The 11314-nt window shown below is 40.5% G+C and overlaps 1 protein-coding gene across 2 annotated transcripts in view; it reads left to right on the plus strand.

Moving 5' to 3' along the window:
- The window catches only part of MAPK12 (mitogen-activated protein kinase 12), a 56173-nt gene that overhangs the window by 39741 nt on the left and 5118 nt on the right, over positions 1–11314 (plus strand). For both annotated transcript variants that reach the window (XM_019509295.1, XM_019509296.1), the window contains 5 exons: positions 4303–4417; positions 6244–6315; positions 7124–7203; positions 7771–7849; positions 9480–9653. In XM_019509295.1, the coding sequence (XP_019364840.1) occupies positions 4303–4417; positions 6244–6315; positions 7124–7203; positions 7771–7849; positions 9480–9653 (520 nt within the window). The remainder of the gene's footprint in view (positions 1–4302; positions 4418–6243; positions 6316–7123; positions 7204–7770; positions 7850–9479; positions 9654–11314) is intronic.

An 11314-nucleotide genomic window follows, 5' to 3' on the forward strand; every position in this document is an offset into this window, starting at 1 on the left:
TTTTTTTTATTGTTTGATCATAAAGAAGCAGGTGTTTAAAATCTTCTAGGAGCTTTATATATGGAAATAGTTACCAGCTGTTTCTTTTGCTATGCTGTTCCCAGGTACCCATGCCCTGTGTCTTGCTGTCTTCAGCAGATACCACCTGAACTGTTTGTACAAGGAGGACATTACCATCTGCAAGTTTCAGTCTAGATCATTGAACTGAAATACCGAATCTGACACATTCTGATTTTATTATTCTTTTTATCTGCCTGGGAAATCTTCCAGTCCATCAACCTGTTAGTATAATATTTATAGTTAGAAATAATTATCTAAAATAAACCTGACACAGCAATATGCATTTAATCGCAGTGACGAGGTTGTTATGAAAAAGTAAATAAAGTTTTGTTCAATAAAGCAACTTACACGTAAGTGTGCCATGGCAAATTTTCGAAATTTAGGCTCTATTGCTGATACAAGATAATAGTAAAGGTGATATCTTTTATTAGACCAACTAGATTTTTGCAAAAAAATTCCTTTAACTGCAAACACCCTTCATCAGGCATCGGAGAAAATGAGTCCTGATTGAAAATCTCATAGAACTTTTGTAATTCTAGGAACTGGGATTTTAAGGAAAACCTTAAATATTATAAGACTTATTATAAAAATATTAAAGTTGGCAGCATTGCAAAAGTTAAGTTTTAATGTACAGTTTTAAGAGTGTCCATTTTGCAGGTAAACATTAGCAGAGAGATTCCACCTCCATGGAGCCTCAAGTGATTAGAGTCAGGTCCTAAAACCATAACCCGCACACGTAGGTTAAAAAACTGACAGCTTCTTCCACCTTTCTTTGGCACTAATCATTTTGTAGGGCTTGCAAGGGTAATTGCTCATTGACTTAGTACTAATAAGCTTCACTGTATTTATCAGCACAACTTTATGTCCTCTTTTTCCATAGCTAATGGGTTTACAGTTTGGCTGCCAACTTAATAGTGTGTCTTATCCATCTTTAAATCTCCAGCTAAATGCTTATTGTAAATTTCTGCAGCAGATGCTTGGTCATGCATTTTCAAATATTCATAAGACTATTTTATTAATAACTTGTTTCCTAAGGTTAACTAAATGCAGGCTTGCAAGGTGGTCTATTTATAAGCTTACTTTGAAGTTACAAAGTTCACTTGCTTTTGTTGTTGAAATGGTAATCCATTTCAACAACAAAAGCAAGTGAACTTTGTAATTTAAAGGGTTTCCTTTGTAAATTAAAGGGTTCCCCCCCCAGCCCCAAGTAGAACTTCATGTGATTAAAGGGATTTTGCTAAAATTTGGCCCAAAATTAGTTTCTGGCAAGGCAAATCCCAGACTAAAAGTGGAAAATCAGGAGCATGTTAGAATGATGGTTTTGTATGAAAATCATTATGCAACTTTAGATATGGTGATTTCAAACAGTATAGTTATGATTCTTGAGAATAAATTAGCATTTAGTCCTAACAAATAAACCTAGTCCTAAAATTTCTGAAAAACACACAAAAATTCTCAGTCATTTTCTTTACACCTTTATAAAAAAAAAAAAGAAGAATGGAATTGTACTGCAACTGTGTCTAAACTTGAATGATGTTGCAAATCTTAAATTTAGTAAATTATTACTTATTACTGAATAAAGTGGTAGGAGCACTCTATCATCAGTGGTACAAAGCTGGCCTTCACATTGCAAGAAAAAACACAGAAGTATTGCTTTTCATTTATTTTGAAATATTAGCAAGACTTCGGATATTATTCTGTATCTGTTTGAAAGCTGCCTTTTAAAATGCATCTTCCTATCCTGTAAAAGAATATTTTTATTCCATATGTGCTTAGTTCTTCTGTGTTCAGAGTTTGAGTGATAACATTCCTCTGAGCAGGGTAGAAATTATATTCCATTTCTGTTTTAAATGCAGTTGCCTCATTAGCTGATATAAACTTTGGAAATTTATGTTTAAATGAGGCAGTGATGTTAAAGCCATAATCACACTTTACAGTCTGATTCCATGAATAACAATATAATGTAATATTCGTATTTTATTAGTGTCAGGGGAATGATGAAACTTTTTTTAATGGCAAAGTACTTTTAGATGTTTGAGTGTTAAAAACAGTGAGTGTTAAAAATCCAGTGTCCTTGCGCATTGTCCTCTCTGTATTTCCAGCATAAATCTCTGTCCCAGGGGTATATATAAAACCTGGTGAACATGGGAACTAGTATTTATTTGAGTAAGTCTACATACTTTAGCCTCTGTGGGAGATCATGTATTGTTTTTCTTTATTTTTGCCCCAACCATAAGCCATTCTTTCAGTTTCTCCCAATTAATCAGTGAAAGTTTATGAAATCTATGGATCTTCCTCCTTATATTTCTAGTTAGTATTTTCTCGCTGCTGTGAAACTGCTTACTGGCCAGCTTGTTACTACTGCAGAGTAGCGTTGTGTGGCAGGAAGCGTGATGTGATGCTACTGCGCAGTCAGCATCACCTAAAAGCCATTTAGCAGTGCTACTGCACAGTAACTCCAGTAATTTAGTACTTGTTTATACAGTACTTGTTTAAACAGATACTAAATGATTGCATAGTAACAACTGCACAGTCAACATCTCAGGTAGATGCAGCCACTGACTTATTTTAAGAAAAGATCTTTAATCTTAACCACCTTCACCTTTACAAGGTTCCTGCTTCTAGGCTCCTGTATTGGACCATTATGTACAAGTTGACACAGACTTTCATGTTTATTTTAAAGCTGTCAATGGATAGATAAATATCTGAGACTAGTTTTTAAATAAGTAATTTTTAAAATTCTGGGTGTGTTCTCCTCTCTGCTTGTGCTACTCAAAAGGCCCTTCAGAGAATGAAGATGAGGAGAAGAAAGCTGGCTAACGAGTATCCTTAGCCACCAGAGATCTGAGACCAGTCACTTCCTCAGCCACGAACTTCATATGTGACCTTGGTCAAGTTCCTCTGTTCACCTGTTTCCTGCTTATTAAATAGCTGTAATAATACTTCCTTGTCTCACAGGCATGATATTTGAACACACAAATTTAAAATTGTGGGAGAATCAGATTCTATAGTACCTAAGGAAGACTATCTAAGTACCTAAGACAGCTTGTTGCTATGCAGTCTTGGAAGGGTGTCATTGTCATTCTTTGGTTAAACAGAAAACAGGGTAGAAGTGTACCTTATAGATTAACTCCGTGTACAATAGATGCACTTCTACACCACCTTCTACCTGTTTTCGGGCTAAAACACCTAACTGCCATATTTACCTGAATATAAGATGACCCTAAATTTAAGATGACCCCCAATGATTAGATTTTATACATGGGAAATTTACACATTTGTTATAATCCTCAATGTATAATATCCATTTATTAGATGATCATATAAAATTCATCCCCCTGTAGATGGTAGTGGGACAGGTGATGAGGGGCGCAGTAATGGGGCAGGAAAATGGGGACAGACAGTGGGGAAGGGGGGGGCACAAAGTAAGACAGGCAGTGGGGGGCAGTAATGAAGCAGACAGTTGAGGGGTGGTGTGGGAGGCAGTAAGGGGGCAAGTGGTAGGAGGCAGGCAGGCAACTTACCCTCTGTGGCCTGCCCCCACCTTACTTAGCTCTCCTTTGGGTCTGCCCCTCTTCCCTGTTCCCTCCCCCAGTGTTGCTTCTGCCCACCACAGCCTCAAGTACCTGTCCCCCCCTTCCTCCCATCTTCCCCCATCCCAAAGTCTCTGCCCCTTCATCTGCCTCTTACCTTTGCTCCAGTGCCAGCATGCTCCATCCTCACTGCAGCCTGGAACATAGTCCCCACCTGGCCCCATTGCAGCTGCAGGCAGCTGGCACTACAGGGCTGGGCTGGGCTGGGCTGGGCTCATGCTTCATGTGGCACCCGGGCAAAGGTAAAGGGGGTTGTGCTGAGGGAAGAGGAGGAGTAGGAAAGAAACAGCGTTGGGGGAGCAAGCTGCTTTGGAGGAGCAGTGGGGGATGTAGAGGTGGCGGGGGCAGGCAGCAGCTATGGCTCCAGCCCTAACCCTACGTTGGGACCAGAGCAAAAGCTGGAGCCACAGCAGCTGCGTGCCCCAATGCCTCATACTTGAGTCTAAGCTTTTCCCCCATGTTAAATGGGGGGAAATATCTCATCTTTTAATTGAAAAATAAAGTCAGTCTCATTCCTTATTGAAAAGAAAGTTGGAATGAATGTGTGTCCAAAAAATTTGGTTTAAAATGCAGAAAAGAACACTTGGGAGTTCCATATGAAATGGATAGGTAATTTGTGTTGTACTTTTATTTTGTGCTTCCCTTACAGATTTTGGATTTTGGACTGGCGAGGCATACTGACAGTGAAATGACAGGCTATGTAGTTACCAGGTGGTACAGAGCCCCAGAAGTCATACTTAATTGGATGCATTATACTCAGACAGGTAGTGTATGTGTTCATGTACTACAATCAACATCTCTTAGAAGACCTTAGCACCAGGCACCCATTGAATAAAGATTGCTTTATTGGTGTTTAGCAATGTCTTTTGTTCCTTAAGTGAAAAATTAGTATTAAAAATATGTGAAAATGCAAACAATAATGCAATGAAAATAGATTCCTTGTTTTACAATTTCAGATAATTCTACTTTACTTCTCAAAAAAATTAAGCTGCATTGTAGGCAGAAAGAAAGGCAATCCAAAGTTGTGTGCATGCGGTAGCCAGTTCTACCATTGTACAGTCCATACCTTTGGGCCATGGGAGCACAATAAGCTTACTATGTCTGACATCACTACCATCAAGTATTCTGAATTGTTTTGCCCAGGCTGCCTCTTAGACTGCCTTTTAACCTGGAAGCAGTGTAACTGTATCTGTGAATCACTCAACAGAAGGGATCCTGGTTTTCTGTGATTAAAAAAATCACAAATTCTGTGATAAAAAATTGCAAATTCTCTAATAAAAATCCAAAAATCAATGATTAGAATTAAATGCCCCCCACAGCCCTGCTGGTGTCCCTCACTCCCCCTCAACAGCCCTCCATCCCTGCTTGTGCCCCTTGCTCCCCAGCCCTGCTGGAGGGGGCCCCCAGCTGCCAGGGCTATGGGGCCAGGGTCCCAGAAGGCAGTGGCTGCTACAGCAGGAGCACGAGCCAGCACCCCCCCAGATCTGTGTGAAGGGTGGGGGAAGGATGGGTGTGTGCTGCCCCCATGCACAGTGTGGCCAGGGCAGCATAAAGCTTGCAACAGCAGGCAGCTTTCATGTGTGGCCCTGCTGTGGCCTGCTGTGCAAGTCACATACGCTGCACTCTGGAGAGTCTGGGGGAGGGCAGCAGGGCTGGGAGCACAGCATTTGCAACCCAGGGTTTGCAGCTGGCGGGGCAGTCCGGCCAGGAGGGGGTCTGCAGCCTGCTTGCTCCAGGGCAAATAGCTCTTGGAAGCTGGAACTCAGCCAGCTTGCAGAGCTCTTTGCAAAAAGGGGAAATCCATGGGTTTCTCTTCTAAAAGGAGAAATCCATGTTTTCTCTGATAAAAACGGGAAATCCGTGTTTTTTTCTGTTTTTCTATGGGAAAAGTAAAACCAGGATCCCTGCTTAACGGTATTAATAAACCCACTCAAAGTGCCACATAGACCTGGCTGAACTGCTTCAGATTTATGGGCAGCCCTTCCAAAGCAACTCAGCTTTTCCTGCTAGTCATGATAAATTTACTGTACAAATATGGCCTCAGAAATCTTTCTGTCATTATCCTAACCGGAAGGGGAAACTACACCATTAAGCAAGGACAGATAACTAAAGTAATATGGAGACAGCTGTAGAATATTTGTGAAAGCATAAAAGAATTCTCTCCTACTTGCATCTGTTTGTAATCAAGGAATTAACCCTCTCGCTCTAAAGACAGATGTTCTTTCTTGCAGTAATTGTAAATAGCAGTTAACTGTATATTCCCCCTTACTTTTAATAAACAAATACTTTTGGTATGAAGAATTAACCAAAAGAATTTATTTTTCAAACAATGTAATAAAATGAAACTGAATTTTAGTTGTGTAGGGGGATTTAAATATATCATTTAGCAATTTTGTGTTGTTGATGCATATAAAATATATGCATTTTATTATATATATTATATGCATTTTGTTACATATATAATTCAATGCATATAATATATATATAAAAGAAAAATGTTTGTGTGTGTGTATATGTGTGTATATATACGTGTGTGTGTGTGTGTGTGTGTGTGTGTGTCATTTTTTTATTTATTTATTTTCTATTTCAGTTGACATCTGGTCAGTGGGCTGCATAATGGCCGAGATGATAACAGGGAGGCCACTGTTCAAAGGAAATGATCGTATCCTTTTGTGTTGAGTTCCTACTAGTAAAATATGAAGAGCATGTAGGTGTCTGTGTGTTTCAGTTTAAAATAATAGACATAGATTTAAAGCAGATGTCAGTTCATTAATAGTCTAAATTTTCTCTCTCTTAAACACTTGGGCAAATTACTTGATATTTTAGCCTTGGTCATTTGGGCTACTTCAATAGAGATATTTGGTTTGGTGGTAAAGTTAATGTCTTCTTACAAGTTCAGAGCCAAGAATTTGGCTCTTGAGTTGGACAAATTGCAGACAGCTATCACTAGGCAGCCCAGGTGTATCTGGTTGCCTGGTCATTTAGCCTAACAAGCCAGACATGTCTGGAAGTGATGCCACCTCACTCCTTTGAATGCCATTGATTGCAGAAATGAATGTACTCCATTTGCTCAATAGGCTTTTAAATTGGAGCAGGCCTTTGATTTTTGTTGATAAGCTGGCGTGTGTATATAGAGACCAATGTATGTGTGGGCGCATCAGTTTCTGTGTCCACACATTTCAAGGTCTTTTCAAGGTTCTTTTTGTTCAGAAATGTTATGATCTGTTGAGAAGCTTTTCATTTATTTAAAATATAACTGCATCACTCCATTATTGAGAAATTACAGGCAGAGACTTAATATGGCCCATAAAATAAGATAATACAAGAGAACATAGAACCCTTATCTCAGCAGATTGTAAATTCCTTGTTTCACCTTTATATTGTGGGTTCCACCCTGATTTCCAAATGCAAGGAAATTGCATAATTTTTATTGGGCTTTTGTGTCTTGATTCCTTACTGTTCATATTCAGATCTGGATCAACTTACAGAAATAATGAAGATAACAGGCACACCAACTCAAGACTTTGTTCAGAAGCTACAAAGTCAAGATGTGAGTATTCTACTCTGTCAGATTGTTGTAGTTGCAGATACAAAAATATTTAAAGGAAGACTGTTCCCTGAATCACATTGTAAAAGTTTTAAAGATGTTTTTTAAATATTATTGCTTTGGTTTATTTAGTTAAATGCCATTATTAAACATTGAAATTGTGTAAATTATACAGTAGGATAATAACACTTTCACCTATGTCTTCTAATCTTGATTACCTGTGCTGAAGCAGCCTGTCCTTCTAGAATTTCTGCTGAGGTCAGTGGAAGCGGGAAGTATTTAACATCTCTGAAAATCCCCTGGTACTGCCTAAAGGTTGACACTTGAAAATACATAGCCCAAACTTTTTAATATTTCTTACGTGTAGCATATAAACAGCTCTAATTGAGTTTATTACTACTTTTTATGAAGAATACACTGAGTGCATGAATTATATGCTTAGAATAATGTATTTAGAAAACTGATAGTCTTTCTGTATCTTTAAAACTTGTACCTTCGCTTTTCAGACTTTTCTTCCTTTTTATACTATGAGGTAAGAAATGTTCTAACTGAAATTCATTTTCTTTTAAGGCAAAAAACTATATCAAAAGCCTCCCAAAGGTGCAGAAAAAAGACTTTGCATCCATCCTGAAGTACACAAATCCTTTGGGTAAGAATGCTTGTGAATGTGTACAGCTACTGTTGTCGTATTACAAAAGGAAGGTATCAACTGTTAGAAGTAAAAGTACATGACGCTACTTATTTTATTCCAACCCTTTCCTCTCTGTTGCTTTTAACTTTCACCTTAAGACTGAGCTAGCAAGGCTGGTCTTTGCATTTATTAGGAAAATTGATCAAAAGTAGTTTGTGCTAGAGACCCAAATCCATGCCAGGTGTGCATGTTTTGCTGAATCAAACCCTTTGTGATGATCAGAAAACGAAACAAATAAAAAAAGTTAATTTTCTGTTATGCTAAAATATCATTCTTAAAGCCTTTTCTGATCACCTACACAACAGAAAGGGCTAATCAACAGAAACATGAAGACTGAACCTTGTTGTGGAAATAGTTCTCACTGAGAAATGTACAAGTATTCCAAAGAAAGCTGTTTTTGAGTTGACAGTTATAAGCTGCTCAAGATAATGTACTGTTTCAGTAAACTGGTACAGCACTTGATCCAAAACCAACTGAAGGAAATGTTTTTAAAAAATCATTGATTTTCCTCTGGCTTTTGGATCAGATCCAGGATACGCATCTCAGACTATCAGTGCTGCAGTTCCACACAGGTGATTTCACTCATGTTTTGAAAGGTGTAAAAGCTGAGATCTGGTAAAACACACAGATTACCCTGAGATCTTACCCATAATTAAGACTTTTTTTTAATGGAATACCATATTTACTTGAATCTAAGATGACCTTGAATTTGACAATCCCCTAGTAATTAGATTCTATACATAGAAAATTGTTTAACTTGTTATAATTTTCTATATAAAGATTCTAATTATCAGAGGGACATCTTTAATTCATCCCTCCCACCATTGCAGAGGGGCAGGCTGTAGCGAGGCAGGTGGTGTGGGGAGGCAGCTTGCCTCCTGCTTGTGCCTGCCCCTGCTACCTCTACCTCCTGCCTGGCCTCCCCCCAGCCTCTGCTTTGGCCCCTCTCCCTAGCCTCTGCTCTACACTGGCAGCCTCCATCCTGTTCTAGTGTGGGGCATGGAACATGGCCCCAGACCAGCTCCCATAGCAGCCCTGCAGGCTGTGCACCACTGCTACAGTGCTGTGCTGGGGCTGTGCTCAGTGCCCCAGGCTGCAGTGTCCATAGAGTTTGATGATTCAGAGCCCAAGGGTAAAGTGTGGGAAGGAGAGGTTGAATGGGTGGGGGGAGATGGCAGGGCACAGAAGTGGCCAGAGAGGGGATGGACAAACAGCAGCTGCAGCTATGGCCTCAGCCCTGGTTAGGGGTAGGGGCTGGGGCCTGAGAAACAGCAGCTGCCTGCCCTTGCACTGCCCTCATACTCGATTCCAAGACAAGGGCCTTTTTTTCCTATGTTGGGGGGGCTTGTCTTAGAATCTAGTAAATACAGTATTACAGTGATCTAGTAACTTGGTAGCTGCAAAATACTACTTTACCTTTATTTTGTCTTTAAAATAACAAATATCTTAATTGAAGCCCAAATAGCTTGTCTTTGTAATCATCTAATTTTAAAAAAAACAAAAACCCAAAAGCACCACAGCAGCTTTGTTAATCCAAGATAGATTCGGCAGCATTATTTGAAGGTAGTGTTTGGCTTGTGTTGAACAGCTGTAAACCTTTTGGAGAAGATGCTGGTATTAGATGCAGAGAAGAGGATAACAGCAGCAGAAGCTTTAATACACCCTTATTTTGAACCAATTCATGATCTTGAAGAGGAAAACGAGGCAGAGAAATACGATGACACATTTGACAATATGGACCTGCCACTGGATGAGTGGAAGCGTAAGTTCATTGCAGCGATGGTAAGAGGAAGTAACAAAAAGGGAAATAAAAACACAGTTAATCCTCCATAGTTTGGAGTTTGCTTTGATCAAAGCAAATAGAAGGTAGGCATCATTTGGATCTAGAAACATTAAAATTGAGCCGTGCCCTCTCTGCCTGTCACCCTCTAACCAGCTCTTCCTTTTTGCCATCTACAAAGTCACTGTTTTTCTCCCTGAAGGGGAACCCTCTATTGCAGAGGTTCTCAAACTGGCCCACTGACCACCACTGGTCCACGAGCTCCATTCAGGTGGTCCACAGAAAGGTTGCGGAACAATCAAGAATATCTGTACTTGTAAGGTAAGACTACTGATATTAAAATATGAGTCATGTGCTTTGATTTGTAGAACAAAAAAAAGTTTATGTGGTCCACAGAGACCCTCAGCAATTTTCAAGTGGTCCACAAAAAAAAAAAGTTTGAGAACCACCGCTCTACTGGTTTCACCGCTCTTGGGGTCCTCCCCTCTAGTCTCTGCTTTTCTCTCTTCCTTTTCTTTTTCTGCTATCATCTCCATTCCTCACCAAATTATCCTTTCATAGGTTCTCATGTATAATCTTCAACACTTTTTGGTCCCAGCATGGCTAGGTCAGGTTCTAATCTTGCTTTTCTGACTCACAGAGGCATAAGCTTTAGGTGACATGAATGGAAATAAAAAATTGCTTTTTGGAAGCAGTGCTGCCTACTTTATGCGACTGGAAAAGGATTCTTCTTGAGAGTATAGGCAGAGGCATAACAGCGTAGCTGTGTTCATGCAGCTAGGGGTAGCAGCAACTTCTGGTTGCTACTACACCATTGGTACAATTGCATAGCTGTTTCATCTGCTCCTCCCCCTCCAAGTTGGCACCCATGGCAGCTGCCGTAGGTGCTCCATCCTAGTATCTCCACTAAATATAGGTAGCACATGGGTCAGTATGTATGCGCATTATAAATCCTTCTCTGTGTTGTGGCTGGAAACTCCAGAGTAGCCTTTGATGGTGGCTTTTTCTTTTCTTTGTTGATTTTATCGTTTTGCTTTATTTATTTTTTGGGGGTGGGGAGGGGTTTAATGGAACATTCTGGATTTTTATCAAGCCTTCTCACTTGCTGGTGGTTTCTGAAACACGAAAAAATAATTAGATATAAGAGGCAGTTTGTGAAACACCATTGTGGTTAGAGGTGTACTGATACATCAGTCCAATATGGGATTGGCATCGATATGAAGAAAATTAACTGCATCAGAAATTGGCCTGATGTGGCCAATAATTCGGCCAATAAATGGCCTGTGCATGCGTGCAGCCACAGCACAGCATGTAGGCAGTGAGAAGCACAGCCCAGCAGCTTGGAGAGCTGTGTGCAGCTGGTAAGTCTGTTGTGGTGGAAGGAAGGAAGGGGGGCAGATCAAGGCTCCTGCAGTGAGAGAGGGAGCGGGGCTGGAACAAGGGCTGCCCAGCTGGGGTGGGGCGGGGCAGACATGGGACAGAGCTGCGGCTTGTCCAAGGGGCACAGGGGGGCAGCTCCTGTCGGTGCACACACCCCAGGAGCGCAGGGGTGGAGGTGTGCCCCTGCATCTGCACAGGGCGGAGGGACTGCTGCTGTGGGCTGGGGTGTTGCCATGCTGTTCCTGGCATGGGGGGGGGGGGGG

This window comes from Gavialis gangeticus, unplaced genomic scaffold (assembly GCF_001723915.1).
Source record: "Gavialis gangeticus isolate Ggan-Ray unplaced genomic scaffold, GavGan_comp1, whole genome shotgun sequence".
Lineage (NCBI taxonomy): Eukaryota > Metazoa > Chordata > Crocodylia > Gavialidae > Gavialis > Gavialis gangeticus.